The sequence below is a fragment of the Ictidomys tridecemlineatus genome, chromosome 4 (assembly GCF_052094955.1).
Source record: "Ictidomys tridecemlineatus isolate mIctTri1 chromosome 4, mIctTri1.hap1, whole genome shotgun sequence".
Classification (NCBI taxonomy): Eukaryota; Metazoa; Chordata; class Mammalia; order Rodentia; family Sciuridae; genus Ictidomys; species Ictidomys tridecemlineatus.
In genome coordinates, this window is record NC_135480.1 from 190,774,653 (window position 1) to 190,799,289 (window position 24,637).

Below are 24,637 nucleotides of genomic sequence, written 5' to 3' on the forward strand. Positions count from 1 at the left end.
GGCGCGCCCGGCCGGCCGGCTTTGTGTGCGGCGCGGAGGCCGGCGGCGCGGAGGCCGAGGCCGAGGCCCGGAGCTCGCGGGCCGCGCGGCGAGGCCGGCCGGGGGCGGCGGGGCGCGGGGGCGGCGGCGGCCCCGCGGGGGCGGCGGGGCGGCGGGGGCGGCGCGCGGGCCGGGCGGGCCGGGGGTGGGGGCGAGGGCCGGCGCCCCCCGCGCGCCCCTGCGCCCCCGCCCCCCCCGGCCGGAGCGGGGCGGGCGGAGGAGGGAGCGGCGGCGGCGGCGGCGGCAGCGGCGGCGGCGGCGGCGGCGGCTCTGGCATTGTGCGCGCACCAGCAGCCCGGCCCGGGAGGAGCAGGACGCGCCGGGGCCGCCTCCTCCCGCACGGACCCATGAACCAGCCGGGCGGCGCGGCGGCTCCGCAGGTACGAGGGGGCCGGGGGCAGGCTCCGCGCGGGGGACCCCGGGGGCCGGGGCCCGGGGCGCTGCGCCACTTGAGCGCCGGGGTTGCAGGATGCAAAGTGCCTGGGCACGTTTGCGGGCTTTTTGTGGGTGCAAACCGGAGGGCCGGGGTCCGGAGAGCCCCCCCGGGCGCTGCGGGGCGTGAGGAGGGCGGGGGTGGCGAGGGGGCCTTTGGGGGCCCCCACCCGGCGCCCCCTCCAGCTCCGGGCTCGGACCGGAGCCCAGAAAACAAAGCGGCGAGAGAACAGAGCAGCCATTTCAGTTTGGACAATTCACATTTTGCAAAAATGCAACCCCTTCCAGCTCTTCCCCCTCCCCCCCAAATTTGCAATTTCCCCCTGACCTTCCCAGAGCGGGGGTCCCTGATGACCCCCCTGGAGATCTCGTCCCCCAGGCCCCCCATCTTTGTAACAATCTTTTTTTTTTTTAGGCCATATTTCCCTTTCTCAATTTTTTTTTTCTAATTTTTCTTCAAACGGTAGTTTTTTCCCATTAAAACGACGCCACCTAGAGGATACTATTTTGTAAATAAAAAAAAAAAGAAATTAAAATTGAAAAGAAATATTTTTTATTTCTTATTTTTTCAAAAGTTTGCTCTACAAGACAGTGGAGGGGAAAGCGATTCTTTTTATTTCTTTTTGGGGATGAAAATTTTCACTTTGATTCTGGCAGGGACATGGAGACAATTTTTATTTCTGAAGCCAAATCCAGATAATATGTAAATGGAAATTAAGCTAGAATTTGAATGAATTCAGTTCTTGAAGGGAGAAAGCAAAAAACCTTCTAAAAGCAAAGTCAGTTTGACTACCCAACGCATTTTAGTTTGAGAAAAAAACTAATTGGAATGAGGGAAGGAGGGAAATTGTTGAGTTGAGGGAAAACTGGGAGAATTGGCTTTATGAAGCAATTAGAAATCGTACTTCATTGTAATTTGGAACTTGTTTAGCTCAGCGGGCAAAAATGACTAATTTTACCATTTGACAATATTTAAATTTTTCTATTTTCATGAGAGAAGGATTTAAAAGAGAAAATAGACCCTAAAATGTTGGCTTTGGACACACCCAAAAATTGTAGTTTTTTTTTTTTTTAAATTTTGCATTTACATTTTACTGCATTTAAATCCTAAGATTTTTTTTTTTAAAAAGAGAAAGAAAGAAAACCCAGAAACTGTAAAAGTTAGAGTGAAAACCTGTCTTTCTTTTTTCTGTATTTGTTGGGTTTTGTGTGTGTTTTTTTGTTTTGATGGAATAATTAAGACTGTTTTCTGATTTTGTTTCCTGAAAGGTCTAGCCATTTCTTTTATGTTGTTGTTTTATCCAGAAAATGTCAGGAACCTTTATTGAGCAATATTCAGTGGAAAAAAATGTAAATTCATATATTATACAAATTGAGTAGCCCACAGATTTGTAGGAGAGACCGCCATTAAAATAAGATATGCATAATTAACATTATTATGAAAAAACTAACAGTAGATTCACAGAAGCCCATTTTTTATGACATGCAACTGAATCAATTGATGGAGACAAGGATTGAGGAATCCTTGGTAAGAAAGAAAATTTTCCTTTTCTTTGCTGTTCATTCTTTCAATTTGAAAAATTTATTATTAAAAAAAAATCCAGATTGGTTTCTGGCCTCTTTGATTGTAATGTGGGGTTGGTAGTTGATTAGCATTTGGTATTTTTCAGAAATTTGATTACTTTCAGAGGGGGGAGAAATGCATTAGCTTTGATCATTTGGGGGGCTGTTGTGACAAAAAAAAGCACAAATCTTATTGACTAAACAAAATATATATATATATATATATCTTTTTATCAAGAGGGAAGGACTGAGAGATGAAAATTCTGATTCTTATTCATCTTCCATGGTAGGACATTTGCTGAAGAATTAGGTTAAAACACAAATTGAGCTGATGCTAGCAGCAAAATTATTATTTTTTTTTAAAAAGGAAAATAAAAATCACAATACATACAAAAGCCAAAACCAAAGGAATGTGCCTTTGGAATAGAAAAGCATCAGTACAAACAATATATCATGTGGAGTTTTTGGCCTTAAAATGAATCAAGTGAAGGTGAAACAAAAAAGAAAAAAAAATTTTTTTTAGATGACAAATATTGACTGAATTGAAATTTGACAGATTAAAAAAAATAAGGTTCCTACCCAAAGAGAAAGGGTAATTTGTGATAAATTGAACTTGCTGGGAATTTTGAGCCCCTTTCCCCAACACCCCCCCCCCACAAAAAAGTTGTAATTTTTCTGTCTAAAAGAAGTCCACCAGTAGCATTTGTAGGGTGGGACTTTGGGTGGGTCACATGGGGCAAGGATAGGAGACCCCTAGAACCCCATAGCCAGCTCCCAGCTGGTCTTGAAGAACAGTTGGCCCCAATCCTGCTTTCTGAAATTGGATTTCTGAAGATTTACTAACTCTGTGGCGTAGGGTTGACATTTCCCATCATCGCCATTGCATTTGGAAGATTTTATTTTTTTAGTAACCAAATCCTTTAGGGCTGATTGGCCATATTCAGGCATATTTCATATTTGGAATGAGCTTTTTTTTTTTTTAAGCAGCATAATTAAAAATTTTTTTTTTCTGTTGAATTATTTAGGCCGATGCCTAGGACGGTCAAGGAATTTGTAATTTCCAAGGGGCTCTGGCGGCCTCCAGAGATAGTAGGCCTGATTTCAGCCAGGGATGGAGGAGGATTGACTGGGGCTGGTGGGTTGGGATGGGGCATCTGAGAGCAAGTTGGGGTTGTAGATAACAGGTTCTTTTGGTGCAAGGAATAAAAATGTTGCAGCACATCTCTATGTGTGTCCTGGAGTCTTCTGACACACAACTCAGATGCCTTCTTTCTATTCTGCTTGAAATTTTGTTCTCTTGTCAGTCTAAAAGGACTAAAATTTGAAAATCATTTGTTTTTGTAGACCTGTGTTTTGTTTTGTTTTGTTCCCCCCTCCCCCGCTTTTTTCACAGAATTGGTTATTCTGGTCATGTTTGTTGTAAAGGAAACAGAAGTGCATGATGGTCCTGCGGGGCGGGGCTAGTTTCCTTTTGTTTCTATTGGTGTCTCTGGATTGAAATGTGACCCAGGCCCTGTCTCTCTCACCTCCTCTTTTAGATGGAAGTGTGTCCAGAAATGGATATAGGAGCTAATTTTTCTAAGCCCGGTCTGTTCATCACGTTTTCTTATAATATTGGGCCAAAGATCTGGCAAATTGGACTTGAGGGGTGGTAATTTGATGATGGTCTGAGTTATTTTGGTGAAAGATCATTTATACTCAGTTCCACAGTGGAGACTCTTATTACTTAATGTTTTGCTTTTCTGCCTAAGGAGGTTCTTACCCCCCTCCTCCTCTCTAATAGGTTTGAAATTTCAAGGGCTTGCTTTGTAACTTGACTTTGGACCAAGCTAGGAAAAGGGCTTGCTTATACTCTTAGCCCTGCACCGAGGTGAACTTGAACAAGGGTTCTTGCTTTAGCAGGAGAGCTACAAAGATGGCTGGTCAGCGTGAGGCTGACCTCTCCCTGGTGCTAGAAGATAAACACCAATGGCCTGTTTCAGTGGAGGAATAGTTTTAAGCTCCTCCAGTGTCAGTTTTTTCCCTGTCTTTGAGTCAGCTCTTGGCATGGCTGCATCCACTGACCTCAGATTCCTTATCTTCTCTTCGGTGGGCAACAAGAAGTTCTTCGCCACGTTCCACGGCCTGTACATAAGCTGACTTTTAGTGGTTATAGGGAATTTTCAGTTTTTCCATGTTCTTATGTTTCATCTCAGTTGTGTCTCCTTTCTGGGGATGTAAAGAAGTAGTTTTTTGTGGATACTCAGCCGGAGTCTCTCAAGGTCTTGCTCTGTGACCTTGGGCAAATCACTTTTTCCTACACAGCCTCAGGAAACAATGATTGTGTTTGCAAAATGAGCACTTTGGACCAGATCAAGGATAGCAATAAATAGATTTCATTTCTGATTCTGACTCCAAGGAATTGCTTGTGGCTGTTTGGGTTACTGTGTTCAGAAGGATTCCGAGGTCACATTCCAATTCCCAAATTCTGGAAAAAGGTGCGGTGGTCAAATGGCAGTGAAGATCAGAGTGAGGAGAGCATCTCTTAGTGCAGCCCGGGGCACTGGTAGGTCTTGTCTGGTGGAACTTTGCTCTATTCGTCTTTGCAGTTGTGTGTGTGTGGTGTGAAGTACGTTATCTGAATGGTATTGGACAAAGTGAGCCACTTGATGTGCCACAGGTGTGCCACATTATTGCTTATGCTTTTGTATTTATGAGTCAGTTGACTTTAGGTGAACCCTGTGGGGTAGGTGTGTTGTGCCACCTGCCCCTGGTTGAACCCTCTGTCAGGGCCACCCATGACTGGTGGGGTCAGTCATGCATCCCAACTTGCTGGCCCTTGGAGGGGACTGAAAGGGCAGGTGCTAGTTGGAGGCAGCATCTTTGCTAGGTCCCCTGTCTGGAGAGGAGATTGAAAGTGGTGCAGAGTCCCCACCATGGTGGGAAGGAAGCTGTTACAGTCACTTTGATTCTCCATTTTTACTCCGTATTGCCAGAGAAAGTTTTCTGGAGTTGGTCTGCGTCAGAGCTGTATTTAAGTTTTAATCAGCTTGGGTGTTGGGGCTGTATTTCTGTGAATGAACTTCCAAACTCCAGAATTGCTGTCTTCATCTCCCTGTCTTTTGAATGTGTGAGAATGGTGTGGTCCAATGGAAATGCAGTTCAGACCACCTGTTCAAGCTACACATGCTAAATTCCTGGGGACCTATTTTTTTTTTTTTTAAAGCAGCAAGTGACATTGACTTTAGTAAAGTGCATTTGTTTAACCCAGTATATGTACAACACTATCATTGCAGCACGCATCTATATAAAAAAATTATTAGTGTGGCCTTTCATGTTCTTCTCTTTTTGAGGGGGGTATTAAGTTTTTGAGGTTCGGTGTGCATTTTAATCCTTTTGCACAGTTTGGTTCTCACTAGCCACATCTCATGTTCAGTAGCTGCATGTTCCTAGTAGCTACCATGGGGGACAGTGCAGGGCCAAACCACTGTTTGCTGCTGTCCTTGGCCTTGGAAGGTTAGCAACATCTTCCAACCCTCCTGGTGATGTGGATGGTACTTTGAACTTGAGTCCCATCTGAGGGCATCCCAGCCTGTCGTGGTGATGAGGCCCATCCATTTAGCTCCTCCTGGCTAAAGTGGTCCACAGCTCCATTGGTCCTGAAGCAGTCTTCCCCCAGGACTCAGCCAGAATGCTGTAGTTGGAAATAGCAGATGATCCTGGAAAGAAGTGTGGGGTAGGGGCAGACATTGGAGGTGGGCTTTAAATGAAGTGTGGCTGGAAAGAGGGATGAAGGCACAGGGACAGCAGGTGGCCAGGACCAAAGGTGGGATCCAAGGAGGGAGAGGGGCTCCGGGGGAGAGGGTGAAGAAACCCAAGGCATGGAGTCACCAGGAAGCTTCCCCAGGGTTTAGGTCAGACACACAGAAGTTTCCCCAAGTTCACCCCAGTTGGCAAAATGGGAATGAGGTCAGCCAGACCAGAGTTGGAAATCCAGCTCCAGGCTGGTTAGCTTCGTGTTGCTTTGGGAAAGTCACTTCTGGTTTCGGAACCACAGCTTCTACATCTGGGAAAAGGATGAGAGAGAAGGATAGACCCTGACCTTGAAGGGTGTTCCACGATTAAATGAAGCAGCCCGCGTGGAAACACCTGGCCAGCCCCGGGCCCTTAGAAGGTGCTCAACACTTGGGTTGCCTCTTGCCCCAGCGGCCTGTGGGACTCCACCTGGAGCACTTAGGGTAGTCTAGTGGGCAGAGTGAGTTGGTACACTTTGTGTTGTCACTGCTGCTTTCTAACAGCCTGGGACAAGGCTCTGCTGTCAGAGTTCTTGATGCTCGCGTTCTGGGGACGGTCCAGCTCCTCTGTATTTCTGGATTTGTTTCTGAGCCTGTGGCACGGACTTCAGAGGGGTTGAATCTTAATCACCCGGAGCCCCTTCTTGTGGGGCCCTTTCCCTCCTTCTGAGGTCTCTGCTACATGAGAAATGAGACCACTGAGACCAGCCACGTGTCCTCCCCAGAAGGTTAATCTCTGCCCCGGGCCTCCCGAATCCCCAACAGGCAGGCCCAGGGCTGGTGTGCCTTGGTTTCTCCAGCCTGCCGGTGACTTCCTTGAGGCTGGAGGCCAGGGCTCACTCGTTTTAGGGTCTGGCGTGGAGCAGCAGCTCAATAAATACTTGATGACTTAATTTGATTTTTGGAAATAGCTCAGTTGGATTTGAAGGCAGTGAAGAGTGGATGACCAGTTTGGCCTTCTGATCAGAACCACTGTCTTCTCAGGGAGCCATAAGCAGCATCATTTTCTTACAGCTGACTCTGAAGCCCAGGGCTTCCTTGGATTAGTAAATCCAAGCCGGGCCTTTAGGCAGGAAATGCTCCTTTGACTTGACATGTCTCAGGGAGTTTTTCTTTTTCTTTTCTTTCTTTCTTTTTTTTTTTTTTTGTACTGAGGATTGAACCTTTGACCACTGAACTTAAGACAGGTCTCAGTTGCTTAAGGCCTCTCTAACTTGCAGTGCTGGCCTTGAACTTGTGATCCTCCTGCCTCAGCCTTCTGAGTCGCTGGGATTATACACATGCCCCACCATGCCCAGCTCTCTTGGGAATTTTTTTTAAAAAGTTCCTCTGTACACATTTACCCTGCGCTCCTCGCTTGCTCTGTGATGGGCCCCTGTCAGGCACCATGTTTCTGGGGAGGTGGGAACACTGGGCAGTGTCCTGCATTTGTGTAGAGAGATGGTCATATTAGCCAGGTGCCCAGGACTGGATGCCTGGGTTTTTTTTTTTGGTAGAGCCCTGGGCATCAGGGACCCTAAAGCTTGAAGTGGCCAAATGTGTGATTTGATGTTTAACCGGACCCCATCTTTGGTCAGATTCTGGTCTGCAGATGCCAAAGACTCAAGGAAAGTTTATGGGAGAAAGCTGAGAACATTTGGTTTATTTGCTTCATTTTTTTCTTCTTCTGTGGAGTTCTGTATAGAACACCCCTGTTCTGAGCACTTTAGGGCCCAGTTCGGCAAGGCAGCGTGGACACCCAGTTCAAGGTGACCAGGCACCCTTGTGTTTCCCTTCCCACGTTTCCACATTTTTGGAATAAAGATCGGCCGTAGGACAGCTGGGTTCTTTTGGCAAACAGTTTCTCCCTCTTATTTTTCCTTCTTCTGAGGCTGCTGGTGTCTGGGCGAGGCTCCTGCACCTGGACCCTGAAGTGAGACTTCCCCTTGGGCGAAGCCTCTGGGCCTCTGACTGAGCCCCCCTTTCCTCCAGGTCTTTGCGTGGGATTTTTATAATCCAGAAGGTGTAATGGCCCCTACAGTGGGTGTTCCCTTCTGGACTGCCCCCTGGAGGACAGGGCCCCTTGGAGGAGAGGGCCTCCCAGTGGCGGGACACCAGGTTTACATTTCTGAGGGCAGAAGGAACAGGTGGAGGTTGGAGGGACAAGCTTGGCTCCCCTCCCTTTCCTCCACTTGCTCATTTTGTGGTCTCTGCTGAGGTGCTCCGCTCCCTGCACCTCACCTTCCTTACCTGTAGCGTGGGGGTGATAATCCTGTTTCCGGTGATGGTGGAGATCACAATGCTGCATGGGGTGGACAGATGAGAGAGCTTTGTGGCAGGCAGGCCGAGGGTTGGTTTGTGTATCATCGGTGTGTGGGGGTGGGCTGAGTGCAGTAAACAGGTACCATACAGGCAGCCACTTCCCATTTGGGGGACAGTGGCAGACATTACTAATCAATCATAGCATTCTTTTCCCCTGAATCTGGCCAGTGGACTCAGAGGGCCTGTCAGTATGATGCGGCTACCAGTCTTTGAACTTAGCATGAGCCGTGAAGCCAGTTTGTCCTTCCTGATGTGGTCATTCAGCCTCCCGGCACACACACTGAGAAACTGAGGCCGCAGTCCAGAGAGGTGGAGTGATTTGCCCAAAACTTCAGTTTTTAGGCTGAAGGTGGATTAAAAGCCTCAGATTTCTTAACTCCTCAGCCGATGCTTTTCCTGTGACATACACATACACATACACGGTGTCAAAAGGAATTAAAGTTAATTTGGTCTTGAGAAATCCTGGCTCCTCCCTTCCTTGTTATAATTAGATACCCTTGGGGCTCTCATCAAAGGCAGGCTGGCTGACCTGCTTCTCTGACTGGTCGCCAGTGATCAGGTTTCAAAGGGGAGGTGCTGGGGGTGGGGGCGGCAGTGGCCATGGCTGGAGGGGATGTCCCTCCCTACTGGTACAGCACACAGATAGCCAGAGGAGCTGGGGAGGAGCTAGGCAGGAGCTGAGCAGGCCCTGGGGTCCCAGCTGACAGTCCCAGCTGGCGGCCTGGGCCTGGGACGCGTTTGCTGTTACCCACTCTGAGAGCACAGTCGGGTTTCTCATTTCTTCCGTATCTTTATTTTCTCCGGCTGGGAAATGGGCTGGGAAGAATCCTGCATAGGAACGAAGTGAGATGAGACTTGAAAATAGTCTTAAAAACTCTGTAGCCCGAAATATTGTGTTGATTTTTATAATTAGTTCCGATCCCTGACTATTCGTTGGGTCAATTGTGGGTAGCTTGTGTGAATGACAGGCGCAGACTGGGGCCCACAAGCTGAATGGGTCCCTTATCTCCTGGTGGTGTATTTTATCTCCTTGCCAGCCTAGGGTTTAAAAAGTTTGGAACTCGGGGGCCTTTCAGAGGGTCTGTGCTGTTTCAAGCAGTGCTGTGGGTGGCCCCGCGTGGGTGGCTGAGGACTGGGACCCCAACACAGCCTCGGTCTGTTAGCGGGGACAACAGTCCATTCTCCCACCGCCAGGCCTCCCGCAAGCATCCCGTGAGTGGCCGGCTCCACGGCGCTCCCTACCCAGCCCAGAGTGGAGAAGTTGTTGGCGACAGCCCCTTTCTTAAAAAGGAGAGGAGGGAGGCGGAGGTGAGGATGGTATTGAGTCGACAGAAAAATGATATAAATATTTTGGCTGACGAAGCAGAGCGGGGCTTCGTTATAAGAGAAGAGACAGAGTCAGGTGGTGCTTGGTTTTCCAGTCCGCTGTGGGAAACGCAGGAAGACCTGCTTTGTGATATCCCAGCCCCTTGTCAGGGTCTGCTCTTTGATACCTGGGGGCCAGCGCTGGCCCTGGGTAGGGGCCTGATGGCTCCCCCAGGGGTGGAAATGCCTCTGCAGCATGAAGGAGGCCCGGGGCTCGGGGCCCGTCCCTGACTGGCCATTGGCTGGTACCACCGAGAGTCAGAAGTGGCTGTGGCTCTGTGCTGAGGGTTACCGTCCAGGACGCCGCGCCCTTGAGTCCCGCTGCGCTGATTCCCATCCGCCTCGACATTTTTCTGGAAAACTTTGCGGGAAGAGTGTGAGGGTGGGAATTTTTTTTCCCGTGGACTTTTGCGGAGAATTTGTGTTCCCATTTTCTTCGGGCTGGCGTTTTGTGAGCCAAGTGGACATAATCAGGGCACTTGGAATGCCTGGGGAGAAGAGATGAAGACATTTTTGGATGTTGGAGAATTTTTTCCCCCCTCTTAATTTCATCAACTGGGAAAAATAACTATAAAAATTTAAGTGTATTTATGTGGGTTCTTCTTATAACGTGTCCTGGAACAGCAGAAAGTGAAACTGATCCGAAATAAAACTGAAACTGGCCTGAAATGAGGCCTCTGGGAAGTGAAGGGTCCCCAGGGTGCTGTGTGCTGGGAGGTTGGTCTTTTTATCTGAGAGACTAGAGTCAAAGGCCCATGGAGATGCTCTGAGCCTCTGCCGCCCAGGACATTATGGAAACCACTGGCGGCGTGTGGCCACTGGCAAGCTGGAGCATGGCTAGTCAGTCCACATCAGGGCTGAAAGGCTCAACAGAAAGAAAAAGAACGTCACAGATAATCAGTTATGATTTTCTAAAAAATATTGGTTACAGGTTGAAACAACAATATTGTATATAGGGTTAAATAGGATATGTTATTAAAATTTACTTCATTGACTCTTTTTTTTTTACTTAGAAAAGAATAATGCAGCCACTAAGAACTTTGAAATTATCCCCATGGTGCATTTTGTATTTCTTTTTGAGGGGGCGTACTGGAGATTGAACTTAGGGACGCTCACCCACTGAGCCGCATCCCAGTCCTATTTGGTATTTTATTTAGAGACAGGGTCTCACTGAGTTGCTTAGCGCCTCACTGTTGCTGAGGTTGGCTTTGAACTCATGATCCTCCTGCCTGGGCCTCTGGGATTACGGCGCCCAGTGCATCTTATGCATCTTATATTTCTCTTGGACAGTGCTGGTCTAAGCCAGGCAGTTCCTTCCGTACTCGAGGAAGTGGCACCCTAGAGAGCGGGACTGGTTTGCTCAGGGTCACACAGTAGCTTCGTCAGGGACCTGGACAGACAGACGTGCAGGACTCAGAACCTGGCATGAGACGGAGGGTGATGAGGATGCGGATGGTTCAGGCAGAGGGGGCAGTGGGAGTTAGTGAGACCCACACCCGCACACATACCACACAGAGGGAGGAAGAGAGGTGTGCATTAGTAATCCAGGGAAAAAGTTAAAAGTTTCCCACCTCGTTCTTACCCCACCTCCCTAAAATCCAACAAGACAGGCAGAAACGGGTCTACAAGATAACACCCACAGTTCCTCTGCCTGCTCAAGAATTCCAAAGCCCGTTCACCCTGGGTTTGAACCCAGGTGTTTTTGCATCAATGTGCCCCTCGGCTGGCTGGGCGTGGAGACCCAGGTCCCTCTGAGGGCTGTGGGATTTGGGTCCTGGGCAGGGGGTCTGGGAGCCATTCTTTTGTTGAGTCATGGCATGATTTGAGAAGGGGGCTTCTAGAAGATTCAGAGGGCATGCTGCCATATTGGTCAGAGCTGGCAGGGAAGGGGCCGTCTAGCTCCCCGGCCTCCCACCTAGTTCAAGACCTGGAGGGGGCAACTGGTCAAGGGACAGCAGCACCTTTACCCTCTCAGCACAGTGCGCCCGCTGAGTGCTCCCAGAGGAGTTGGAGCCGGGTTGGAGGTTCAGCCTTACACATTTTTGGTTTTTTATCAGAAAGTCTTTCTGTCGAAAGGCTGAGGTTGAGTATTCCTATCACTTTGTTTTTGTAAAATGGACATTTCGTGCCTTGAAGAATAATCATTGCTTACTGTATACCGTGCACTGGGCTAAGCATTTGACATCTAGTATCTCACTTAGTATAATCACCTGGGGATTTTTTTTTTTTTTTTTTAATATGAAGATGTTGGGATCCAGAGGTGAAAGGAACTGCCCAGGGTCATGTAGCTGAAGAAGTCTCAGCCGGATTCACTTTTGGGTGGATCCACGTTCGAGGCTCACAGTGCACTCTTCCAGGTGCAGGTCTGTCCTGACATACAGTAAAGGAAGGTGCAGCCGCTTGGCAGGATATGGAGATGTTGGTGGGTTGGGACTTGAACTTGGATCCTTTGGCACTGCTGCCCATGACCCTCTCCTTGGCTGCGGTGGCTCGCTCTAAACTGGGATGTCTGGGGAAGCTGCTTTCCCCAGGCAGCATGCCTCTTGCCAGGTCTGCCTGGCTTCCATCCCCGGCCCCGCGCGTGCCTCAGCGGGCTGGTGGCTGTGTGTTCCATGTGCACAAAGCCTTTAATACTGCGTTTGAAAACAGTTGCAGAAGGTTTGCTGTAATTAATTACATTTGACATACTTGGAATCGGGGCCTCCCGGATTCAGAATGCAAATGTATGCCCAGACAGATGTAAGGTGCGCTGCAGCCAAGAGCTCTGGCGGGGCCCAGCAGGCCGGCAGTGTTGCACCGTCTTGACTAAGGGAGAGGCAGCCGGGAGAAGAGGGGGAACCCAGGGACACGTGGAGCCCATGGGCTGTAGGGCAGGGACCCAGGCTCCAACCTGGGGCCAGTCTCTTCCCCTCTGGGCCTTGGTTTCCCACGCTGTCCAGCAGAAGCGTGGAGCGGGGTGTTGGAGAGCGCGGCTGGGCCATGGGGCAGGAGGCAGCTGACCTGAGGCTCGGCGTGGAGGCTGGTGTTTGAGGTCTGTGCAGCTGACCAGGGAGAGGACTGACACCGTGGGGAACCAGGAGGCTGCCGGAGCGGGAAGGGAGGCGTGGACGGCGAGGTATCCCTTGGCACTGGACAGTGCCCATTCCCGGGGCTCCACGTGTGTTACTGTCTTCTGAGTGCCCGTCCAGCCTCCCACCGCGTGCTCCCCTCACTTCCTGTGATAGATGTTTATTGCTGTATAACGAGTTACCCCAAAACTCAGTGGCTTCCAACACCCGTACTCACGTGTGGTTTCTGTGGGGCAGGAATTTGGGAGTGTCTCCAGGGTGGGCTCTGGCTCGGGGTCTCTCCATGTGGTGGTCATGTTGTGGCTGGGCTGGGGTCATCTTAAAAGCCTCTCCACTGTCACCGTTGCCAGAGTTTTAGAGTCAGAGGGCCGAGGCTCATCCTCCGCCCCATGCAGAGGTCTCCCCAGCTGGGTGGATTCACACGGCGGGACTTTATGCGTGGCATCTCCGGGCTGTGGAGTCACGGGGACCAAGAGGCAGAGCCAGGCTGGGGCAGTGACAGCCTGCACTGTCTTGTGACGTGACTTCAGGTCGTTCTGTGGGAGGAGACAGTGACAAAGCTGTGCCCCAGTTCAGCTGGCTCGCTGCCTTTGGGGATGTGTCAGGGTGTCGGGTGGGAGACAAGGGGCCACATCTCTGTCCACTGGAGGTTGTCCTCGGAGCTGTTCGTCTCTCCGCCATCCATCCATCCTTCAGAGCTCCCTTCTCCTCTGTGACTGTGGTCATCCAGCTGCCCCCTTCAGTGGCCCGACACCTTGAACACCTGGTGCGTCTGGGGAGGGCCAGCGAGGTGCTTTCAGTGAGGAGCTGGAAGGGGCATGACACTGGCAAGGGGCTCGCTCAGTGTGTCACCTCCTGATCTTCAGGACAGCTCGAGACGTCATGTCTGTTTTCCAGGGAGGGAACCGAGGCACAGGGTAGCTGAAGAGTGTGCTTAAGGCCATTCAGCTGGTTGGTGTCGGGTCGGGGACTTGAACTGCCCCACGGCGCTGCCCCCGCAGAGCCAGGCCCGGACCTGGTGTCTGGGTGTGAAACGTCTCCCTAAGAGTTGCTCCCCTGTCCCCCCCCCCCACATATGAAAATGGGTTTATTTTTTTTTTCTGACTATAAAAATAACATGTTCATTACAAAAACATTTGGGCAGTACTGAAAAGCAGGGAGATTATTGTCTAAAAAAAAAAAAAACCAAAAAACACCTGAATCCGGAGATAACACCGTTTGCATCTTGATGAACATCATTCCAGTCATTTCTACATATTTGAGTATCTGTGATTAGAGTTTTACACAAATGGGATTACACTTCACGTGCCGTTCTGTAGCTGGCCTTCTCTTTTCTGCTTAGAGACGTTTTTCATTATCCGTGGCTGTAGATTTTCCTTATTACCTTTCTGACTCCACTGTATTTCCACTCTGTGTACTTTCCCAAATTCAGCGTCGTATTGGATTTTGGTCCTTTTTGGTTTTTCGGTATTGTCATCCCACCTCTCTTTACACTCAGTGCTTCTCAGTGTGTGGTGCTCTCCGTACCAGGACACTCGGGAAAGTCCACTGCTGAGCCACAGAGGATTTACGTCCTCCCCGTAGACAGGACTCGCCAGTTGCTGCCCCAGGGAGCTGCGTCCTTCCCTCACCTTGAGTTGCCAGTATTTTTAACCTTTGATGATCTGGTGGCCAAATGGATGAGGTCGAATATTCATCGGTCCTTTGTTATTAGCTACTTGTGTTTCTTCCTCTGTGAATTGCCAGTTCAGCTGTTTTGCCCGTTTTTCTCTTGGGGTATTTATCCTTTATTTATTTTAAAGCTCTTTGGATTTCAGAGATACTGATTCTTTGGTATTTATGTTTTTTTCCCCCCTCCAGACTTTTTTAAAAACATAGTTAATATTATTTAGTAAATGAGGTAGTTAAATAAAATGTTTACCTTTTAAAAATACTTACTTTTTTGTTTTAGATTCTGGTTTTTTTTTTTTTTTTGGTTTGTTTTATTTTGCATGTTTCTTAAAAATCTTCCACCACATTAAAAGTTTATAATGAAAAGATGACTTATAGAATGGCAGAAAATATTTGCAAATTATATATATCTGGTAAGGGGTTAATACCCATCACATATAAAGAGCTCCTACAAATCAGCAACCAAAAACATAACATTGAAAAATGGGCAAGGGACTTGAGTAGCTATTTCTCCAGAGATGCATCAATGTCCAGTAAGCCTAAGAAGTGTTTCTTGGCCTTTTGGCTAAGATCAAGTGTGAAATGGTGCTCACATTATCAGTCATTAGAGAAATGCAGTTCAGAACTACAATGAGATAGCACCTCTCACCCATTAGTATTGATACTCTTGAAAAAAGAGAGAAAATAATAAGTGTTGGTGAGAATGTGGAGAAATTGGAACCCAATTGTTGATGAGACCCAACTGTGGAAGATAGTGTATAGTCGTTCCTCAAAAACAGCAAAACAAAACAAAAACCCCTAAAACAGACTAAACACATGATCCAGTAATTCCACTTCTGGATGGATATATATATAAATTCAAAGCAAGATATGCTTATATACGCATGTTCATAGCAGCATTCTTCACAGCAGCTAAAAGGTAGAATCAGTTGAAATATACATTGAAGCAAGAATGGATAAACACAACGTGGTATATCCATACAAAGGAATATTACTCAGCCTTTAAGAACAAGGAAATGGTATCATGCCACAGCATGGGTGAACCTTGAGAACATTGAAAGGACATGTGCTATGTGATTCCACTTACATGAGGTTTTTTAAATCAAACTCACAGGAACAAAGTACGCAGTGGTTGCCAAGGACTGGAGGAAGGGGAACAGGAAGTTGTTCCCTGGGCACGGAGTTTCCTTTTTGCAAGGTAGAAAACTCCAAGAGATGAGTTGCACAGGCGTGTGAATACACTTAACCTTCATGGACTGTGTGGTTAAAAATGGTTGAGATAGTAAAGGAAAAAGTTAAACATTTACATAACCTAACAGAGCGACGCTTCATCTTCTAGGAACAGCGCACGAGAAACGCTTTTGATATGTCTGTGAGCTTCTAGACTTTAGAACATGAAACACCTGGAAATAGAACAAAAGGAAGTTTTCAAAACAATCCCCTGCATTTCTTCTATAATTTTATATTAGTTTTAGTTTTTATGTTTAAATGATTTCTCCACCAGGACTATATTTGGTTTAAGGGAGGGGACGTCGGATTGGACTGTTTTCCCTACAGGACGAGCTGCTTGCTGTCACAGCATGTTTGAATAGCTGTCTTTGGCACCCTGATTTGAAATGCCGTCTTTCTATTAAGTTTTCAGGGATCAGGTCTGTTCCCGGACCCCTGTTGCGTTCTCTTGATGTACAGGTGTCAGGCTATTTTAATTCGATCACCTTAACACTGGAATCGTGTCTTAAGAGCCCACATCAGAGGCAGCGCATAAATCACACCCGGGTACTCTCTGAGATGAGGCAGCTTCCCGGGGTGACTTGCTGTGCTGCCCAGGCTGGCCGTGGCGGTCACCAGGGGAGGGGCTGAGGTTCAGCGAGGCTCCGTGGAGAGGGAGCCTGGGTCTGTCTGTCCACAGAGCCTGTGAGCATTGTGTCTCCTGGATTCATGGACATCTGCCCTGGGACCCCAGAGTGCCTGGCCCCGATGCCTTATTGAATAAGAAGGGAAGCAGGAGTCGCAGCTTACCCTGAAATAGTTCCCTGGCTTCAGCTGGGTGCATGCTAATAAGTTTTAATAAGTTATTTTTTCAGTAGCTAATGATATTAGGAGAAATCAGAGAATAAGGAAATAAAAAGATTGTCCTAAATAAATTTTATCTGGGTGAGATGGTGCACACCTGTAATCCCAGCAGCTTGGGAGGCGGAGGCGGGAGGATCATGAGTTCAAACCCAGCTTTAGCAAAAGAAAGGCATTAAGCTAAACAGGGAGACCTTGTCTCTAAATAAAATACAAAATAGGGCTGGGAATGTGGCTTGGTGGTCGAGTGCCCCTGAGTTCAATCCCCAGTACCCCCCAAAAAGAAAAAAAAAATCAGCTCTCTCTATTCATCAAAATTTTGTTGTACTTTCTTCTAGTTTTAAGCATCTTTTTATTATTTAAACCATAATGTGTGGGAGTTTTGCTTCTGTGTTTTCTCCGTCTCTTCTGTCAAACTGAGTCTTCTTGTAGTTCTTTTTCAGGGCTTTATAGTATTACAGAAGAGAATGAGTGTGGTGTGTTCAATTCCTGTGCTGTTGGATGGTTAGGTTGGTTCTGATTGTTCATTTTTATAAAATGATGCTGTAATAAACATTTTCCTACAAAAGATATTTTGATATTTAAAAACATTTCCTTTGCTCTATTCCCAGAGAGAGATTACTGGGTCGAGGGTAGTTATTAGTTAAACACATCTCTGTATTTCCTGTCTCTTTTCTGGCATGTATTGGTATTAGGCCTTGGGAACTTCTGTTGCCTTAGAAAAGAAACATACTAAATTCTTTAAAAAATGTTTTATTGACTACTGTTACATACAGGAAGGTTCAATGAAGAAGATTCAGAGGATATATGCATAAAAGAAAAAAAATCCAGTAAGTCCTACAACTCTCCACGATGGTTTCTGTCAATTTCACACCTGTCCTTGCATTATCTCTTCACACAATTATTGATTTTGCAGTAACCATTTTTGTTTACTTATTTATTTTCATGGTGTGGATTAAACCCAAGGCCTCACATATTCTAGGTAACTGCTCTTCCGTTGAGGTGCAGGTTCAGTGAATTGTTTTGGATCTCATACTTAATTAGCCAGCCTTCTTAATGACCAGTTTTTCTGTATCTGTGCTGCCAACTCAGTTTTGGATGATGATCACCTTTTGAATAGGACCATCCACCTGACCTCCATTACCTATTTGGGCCACCTGTGGGTGCTGACCCTGGATAGGAGTGAGGGTGGTGGTCTTGGTGTGAATTCTGTTCACAGCCCTCTGGAAGGTGGCGCAGGAAGTTCTTTGCCCTAAGACCTGTCGTGGGGTGTGGTGGAGTGAGGGCCGCTTCCTGGTAAGGGAAGCCAGGCAGGGAAGGGGGTCTCACCGGAGACTCTTCTGCCCAGTGACTCGGTATGTTCCTCACACCTCTGTGCTCCCTTTTCTGACTCGGTCAAGGCTTGGAGTTTTCTGTCCAAGTTTGGGCATTTGTTTTTCGGTCTTTTCCTAGATACTTGATATTTTTACTGCAACTGTGAGTGGTATCTTTTTTTTTTCTTCATTTATGTGTTGCCTAATTAATACAGGTATATAGAAAAGCGATTGGTTTTTATGTGGTGATTTTGTGGGTGGGTAATTACTACCTCCTTAGTTCTGGTGGTTTTTGGTAGGTGATAATGCCCTTTGCGGATAATGTTCATTTTCCCTTCTCTTACAAGATTGTCCTTTCCTCCTGTCTGTAATGCATGACCAGACCTTCTAGACCCATTTGAAACCTAGCAGGGGTCACAAGGATTCTCATTTTATTTCTTACCTTAGTGGGAAGAATGCCAGTGTTCTGTGATCAAGTAGGATGTTTTATTTGGGTTTCAGGAGTATATTCTTGATCACTGAATAAGCGTCCTTCCCAGTGGCGAAGAGTTGTTTATTTTCAAAGTTTCGCCAGGACGGAGGTGCGTGGTGGTGCCCTACGGGGGGAGGGGGGATTCCACCCGTGTTTTGAGTTTTCCTTAGCGACTTGGCGAGCGGCCCTCCCCTCCCCCACCGCAGGGCTAGTTAGCAGTGGGGGGGGGATGATGAATTTTTAACAAATGCCTTTTCATTACGTATCCAGATGGCCATATGGTTTTCTTCCTTTGATCTGCTGATGTGATGAATTACATTAATAGATTTCCTAATATTCAACTATCCTGAAGGAACCCATTGGCTCATAGTTTTCATTCTTTGGGTGCATCCTGGGTCCCTTGCAGTGGCCCTGTCCATATTCGTTCGTGAGGTTGCCCTGCCGTCTTCTTTTTCGTGTGCTGTTTCGTCATTTTTAAACACAGGTTGTGTTCCTGTCGTGGGTTGTAGATTGGAAAGCTCTCCATCATTTCTGATGATCTGGAACATGGAGGATAAAAACATTCCAAGTTGGGTGTATTCACTGGTGGTGGCTGCTGAGAGGTTTGTGTTGAGAAGGATTCTGAGGTCTTGCCATTTGTAAACAATTTAGGGTGTTGTAAGAATGTAGGAAATGAGAGTTTAAGTGTGCGTGCCAGATGTCTATTTGCAGCCCCTATCTGGAATGATTTATACGGCATGGGAATTATCTATCTTTTGAAAGTTTAAAATAACTTGCCATTAAAAGTCTTTATCTTGTTAAGTTTTTGGAGCTGTTTTCCACTGTACTCCTTTCTTCAATAACTTTTTTGGCTTTGCTCTGAAGACAGTTTTGGTCATTTATATTTTTGTAGAAACATTCATTTCTTCAGAATCTATTTTGCATAGGGCAGAGTATAATTTTATTTTTAGAAATGTCCTCTGTTTGGTTGTTTTGCCTAATCTCATTTTTTTTTGTAGTTATGTTATTTTTTTAAATTTCTTGATTGAGTGACTAGTATCTGGCGCTGTTGTTTTTGTATCCTTTGTTTAAATTAATTTTATTTATAATTTTAATTTTTTTGGTACTAGGGATTGAACCCAGGGGAGCTTAACCACTGAGCTGCATCCCCAGCCCATTTTACTTTTTAATGTTGAGGCAGGGTCTCGCTCAGTTGCTTAGGGTCTCACTAAGTTGCTGAGGCTGGCTTTAAACTTGGAATTTTCCTGGCTTAGCCTCCTAAGCTGTTGGGATTGCAGGTGTGCGCTGTCATGCCCGGGGTCTGTCTAAATTTTTAAAAAGTTATTTGTCAATTGTAATTGCTTGAAATTTTCATCTTCAGATTATTATACTTTTACGTTAAATAAATCTAACCTGCTTCCTTTAGATTTTTTAAAATTCTTGAGTTGAATTTTTGAGCTCTTTATTTTTTTCTGTGTAGTAATACACGTGCTTAATCAGTGACTTTTCCTCTTGAGCACGTTTGGTCACATGTGTAGTAGGTCTTGCTGTGAAGTATTATTATTTTTCCCCCTAAATATTCTGTGATTTTAGTTTTGATGTTCTCTTTAGCAAAAGGATTATTTAAAATTATAATTTAAATTTTTGCATGATTTTTTTCTTATGTGTTTTTATTTTTACTTACTTTAAAATTTAATTTGTTTTTTTTCAATACTGGGGATTGAACCAAACGGTGCTTTACCACAGAACCCCACCTCTACCATTTTTATTATTTCAGGACAGGGTGTTGCTAAGTTGCCCCAGCTGGTCCTGAATTTGAGATTCTCCTGCCTCAGCCTCCAGCATAGCTGAGATTACATTTATGCATTTTTAGTTTTATTCTAACATGAGAAAGTTTTGCCAGTGATAGTTTTTCTTTTTGTAACTAAAACTGAGATTTTTGAACTTCTTTTTCAATATTATGTGTTTTGTTTGCTTGGGAAAGAAGTAATTTCTATTTTTAGGGCTTATTGTTGGCTGTGTACATATATATCTCACATCATTGGCTTTATTAATTATATTTTTCAGATTAAATCCCCTCTGGGGATTTATTATTTCAAGAAATTATCTGCTAATGACTTACAATAATTTATTTCTAGATTCTTTTTTTACCTTTTGCTTTGTATATTTTACTTTGTCTTTTTATTATTAACAGAAATATCCCTCTCTCTATACTTTATTGGGGATTACACCTTTAATCTGTTAAAATAGTCCTGCCTTGACCTATTTTCTACTGTGTTTTTTGTTCTAGTTTTTCCAACTTTTTGATTCATCTTCTGTCTCACCTTCAGTTTTTTCTGAGTAGTTGTTATTTTATTTGACACACAGTAATCGTACACGTTTATCGATTAGTCTTCACCTTTAATTGTAGTGATTTTTTTTTTTTTATAAAGCACTTACTGTTTCTCTTGTTGAAATTTACCTGGCATAGTTTTACATACTTATTTTACTTTTGATTTTCATATAATATTGAGGGGGAAAAAAAAAGCTATAGTTCTTTTAGAAAACATTTTGTTGTTGTTGTTGTTGTTTCTTATGCCAGGGATTGAACTCAGGGGTGCTTAGCCACTGAGCCAGATCCTCTTTTGAATTTTTTCTTAGAGGTCAGGGTCTCACTGAGTTGTTTAGGGCCTCGATAAATTGCTGAGGCTGGCGTTGAACTCTCCATCCTCCTGCCTCAGACTCCCAAAGCTTCTGGGATTACAGGCATGTGCCACTGCACCCAGCAAGATAATGTTTTTTTTTTTTTTTTTTTTTCATATTGGAAAATCTCAGTGTCTGAGAATCTTGGGTTTTTTAATACGGAATGGACCCCATTATTATGATTATTATAGGGACTACTGATGTGTCCTGGGACTTCTTTCATGCAATCACAGTTTCCCCCAAGGACTGGTCTAGATAAGAAGGTGTTTTTGATTCTTCTCTCCTGAGTGGTAACTTGGATTCATAGAGCATTTGGGGGTCGTGTGGGTCATCCCTCAGTCACACCCTGCAGAAGCCCTGGGAGGTGACTCAGAGGCTGGGTGACGTCTAACTTTGGTGAAATCATCCCTCCTCTTCCGAGCCCACCTTATCCCACCTCTACTGCCCCGTGGGGAGTTGGTGTCGCAGGGCAGCTCTTGAGTAGGAGACTTGCCCCGGGTGTCCCCTGCCACCTGTCTGGAGTGGTCAGTAGCCTCACCGTCCCTGTGACCCTGTGGCTCTTGTCCATATTTTGCCGAGCCCGGTGGGTGCGGGTGCGGGTGTGGGTCGCGCAGGCGGTGGCCGCTGCGTTCCTGGCCGTGTCCATGACGGGCAGCTTCCGTTTCCGTGGGGCGCGTCGGGCGGCCCTCTCCCCACTTCCACAGGGAAGCTCATCCTTCGACCCGGCGTGGGGTGCGGGTCCCCCGTCTCCCATCCCCCTCCGTGTCCTTCGCCCTCGGGTTGGTTTTGCTTGGGCAGTTAGTGCATTCGGTGTCGTCTCACTCCCCTGGTGACCAGCGGTCACCTCCGCAGGCTGCGCTGGAAAGGTAGGGCAGCGAGTTGGGAGTCGGGGGGGACTGTGGCCCAGCAGCTCGAGGTTGAGGGGTCAGGGCTAGCCTCTTGGTGGGCTCCGTTCATGGGGTTTGGCAAAGACCCCTAGGAATCACCTAGCAATGGAGCCCAGGTTCTTTCCTGGTAGGGTCGGGTGGCTTAGAAAGTCCCCACTGGAAGTGGCTCAGCTACCCCTGGGATTTCTCTGGGAATTCCACCCTGGGGATCCTGCAGGTGCTGTCCCCTCCCCGGCCCCAGGTTTTGGTTTTCATCTTAGCAGTTCTAAGGCCCCAAGGAGGGTGCCTGTGAGGTGGTCCCTGGTGATGCCCGTTGCTCCCCACCCCCCAACATCTAGCAGAAATTCCTTGATAGGTGGCTTGCGTGTGACACCTACATGTTAGGATGCTCTTTTTTCAGTAGTTTTCCATTGCCATAAAGTACACATGTAAAACGCACCATGGCTAGGACCATTGGAAGCGCACCGTTGGGTACTGGGAGGCACGTGGCGGGTCCCTGCACATCGCCCCAGCTTTTCATCTTGCAGCTGAAATCTGCTCACTCAGTAGCTCCCCATTTCCCTCTCCTTCCTGCTCCTGGAAATCACCATCCACTGTCTGACTGACAGGTCTGGGGACCTCACAGACATGGAGTAACACAGTATGTGGCTTTTGGGGACCATCTTATTTCCCTTAGCATCACATGTCAGCTTGATCCGTGTGGTAGCACCCGGCAGGCTTTCCCTATTCTGAGGGTCAGGTGATACGTCCACACCTGCTTATCCAGTCTTTCCTCAGTGGACCCCTTGCTTCCACCTTTGGCTGTTGCGAGGAGGAGCTATGAATTTGGGTGTGCAAATAGCATCTGAAGACCTTGCTTCCAATTCTTCTGGGTGCGTATACCTAGAAGTGGCATTGCTGGATCCCATGGTAATTCTGTATTTTATTTTTGCAGCAAACTTTTAAAATGTGATTGACCCCCCCCAGCACTTTTTTTGGGGGGAGAGGGGGTACTGAGGATTGATCTTAGGGGCACTCAACCACTGAGCCACATCTCCAGCCCTATTTTGTATTTTATTTAGAGACAGGGTCTCACTGAGTTGCTTAGCGCCTCGCTTTTGCTGAGACTAGCTTTGAACTTGCGATCCTCCTGCCTCAGCCTCCCGAGCCACGGGGATGACAGGCGCATGCCAGCATGCACCCAGTCTGACCCCAACACCTCTGCAAGCAGTTAACCTCATCATTACTTGGGGCTGTGCAGGAATTCTTGCTTCCAGTTCACGTGTGAGTAAGCTAAGGCACAGAGAGGACAGGTGACTTCTCTGAAGGGAGGCAGCAAGTGAGTGGCAGAACTGAGACTGGCACTCGGGCTCCTGCCTCCTAGCTCCGTCCTCTCCACCTTTGTCAGCTCTGGTCTCCCTCTCATTCTCTTTCTCTGCCATCCTCCTGGCAGCCCCAGGTTGTCTTGCCTCTTGGGACCTCAGTTTCTTCCTCTGTAGAATGGGCCTGTCCAGGGGCACTCGGCCCCGGGCAGCTGTTGCATAGCGCTGTGCTCCCTGCGCATTTGCAGGGAGCGCTCTTCGGCTGAGCTAGCATCTGCTTTCCCATCTGGTCCCAACTTTTCCTTAATTACCCACTGAATTGGCTCTAACAAAACGCTGACAACTTGAATGAGACATTAGCAGATACATCAGTGCCCATGCCAGGGCCTCACGGGCTTTTCCAGGATGCGCTGAACCAGGGCCAAGCAAAAGCGCTTATTCTGGGCTGGAGTCATTGTCTTGGCTGAGTGGCAGGTGCCAGCCAAGGTACAGGGCTCCTGAAGCTCCTCTTAGACTGGACGAAGGCTTGAGGCTGGGTCAAACTCTGGAAGTGAGAGTCCTCTCTGCAGCCTGCCTTGGGCCCGACACTCCCTCTTTCATTCCTGCTTACTGTCTCTGGGCTGCCTGGTTTTGTTTCTTCTCCACATTTCACACTGGTCCTGAAACAGCTGGCCGTGTTCCACAGTGGGTGCAGCGTTGGGCATGGCCCGTGGTGCCTCCTGGGTGCCTTTTGGGGCTTGTTCTTTACATCTGCATAAAGGGGTCTTGCCAGACGTGAGAGGGTTCTCATTCTAAGTTCCTGCCAATATGAGGAGAAAAGCTAAGGCTTCCATTTTTTTTGGGGGGGGGGTGGTGGGTTGGGGGTTCAGGGATTGAACTCAGGGGCACTCAACCACTGAGCCACATCCCCAGCCTTTTTTTGTATTTTATTTAGAGACAGGGTCTCACTGAGTTGCTTAGCGCTTCGCTGTTACTGAGGCTGGCTTTGAACTTGAGATCCTCCTTCCTTAGCCTCCCAAGCCGCTGGCATGCGCCGTTGTGCTCAGCTCCACTTTTTCATTCTGAGTGGGGTAAGTAGAGTCAGGAGCCAACTCGGTGGAGGTGCTGAGCACCGGCCCTGGAGCAGCCAGCCTGGATTGGAGCCTTGGCTCCACAACTTTCTCCCTGTGTGGCCCTGGAAAAGGTGCTGGACCTCTCTGTCTTAGTTTTCTCTTTTTTGATTGGAGATGGGACATGGTAAGAGGAACCCATAAGAGAATTAAATGAAGTAATACAGGTAAAGCACCAGGCACATAGTAGAACTTAACTGTGTGTCTTTTTAAGCTCAGGTGCGGCAGGTTAGTTATACCCAGCTTAGGGCTCGTGGCTGCCTTTGGCTCATGCACAGCCTTTCTTGCTTTGTTTAGTTTCTATCCCCATTTTCTCCATGAGCTGCGCTTCTCGTCCAGCTCCAAGCCATTCATTGTGATGTATGCAACATGCATCTTTTTGTTTATATGTGTTCTTAGACGTGTGTACTGCTGTTTCATGAGATAAGTTAAATATTTGTCAAAAGGATGTGCAGCTTTAGATCGCATTCTCTTCTTTATTTTTGTCCCTCAGCTCCAAGTTTCTGAGCTCCACCCAAGCGATTTTCAGGTATTGGGTGAAGCCACCAGTTCACCCCTCCACCTCTCACCATGTTTCACTTTTACCCCACCCCCAAGGTTCTCCAGGGGCTC

The 24,637-nt window shown here is 47.3% G+C and overlaps 1 protein-coding gene across 16 annotated transcripts in view; it reads left to right on the top strand.

The window, feature by feature from the left end:
• The first annotated feature begins 260 nt into the window (after positions 1-260).
• The window catches only part of Znf618 (zinc finger protein 618), a 153,093-nt gene continuing 128,716 nt past the window's right edge, over positions 261-24,637 (top strand). For 14 of the 16 annotated variants that reach the window (XM_078047999.1, XM_078048000.1, XM_078048009.1 and 11 more), the window contains exon 1: positions 261-419. In XM_078047999.1, coding sequence (XP_077904125.1) covers positions 387-419 — 33 coding nt within the window. In that variant the 5' untranslated portion in view covers positions 261-386. Of the gene's footprint in view, positions 420-4,439; positions 4,580-24,637 lie in introns of those variants that run through there. The other 2 variants (XM_078048008.1, XM_078048006.1) reach the window with 2 other exon arrangements.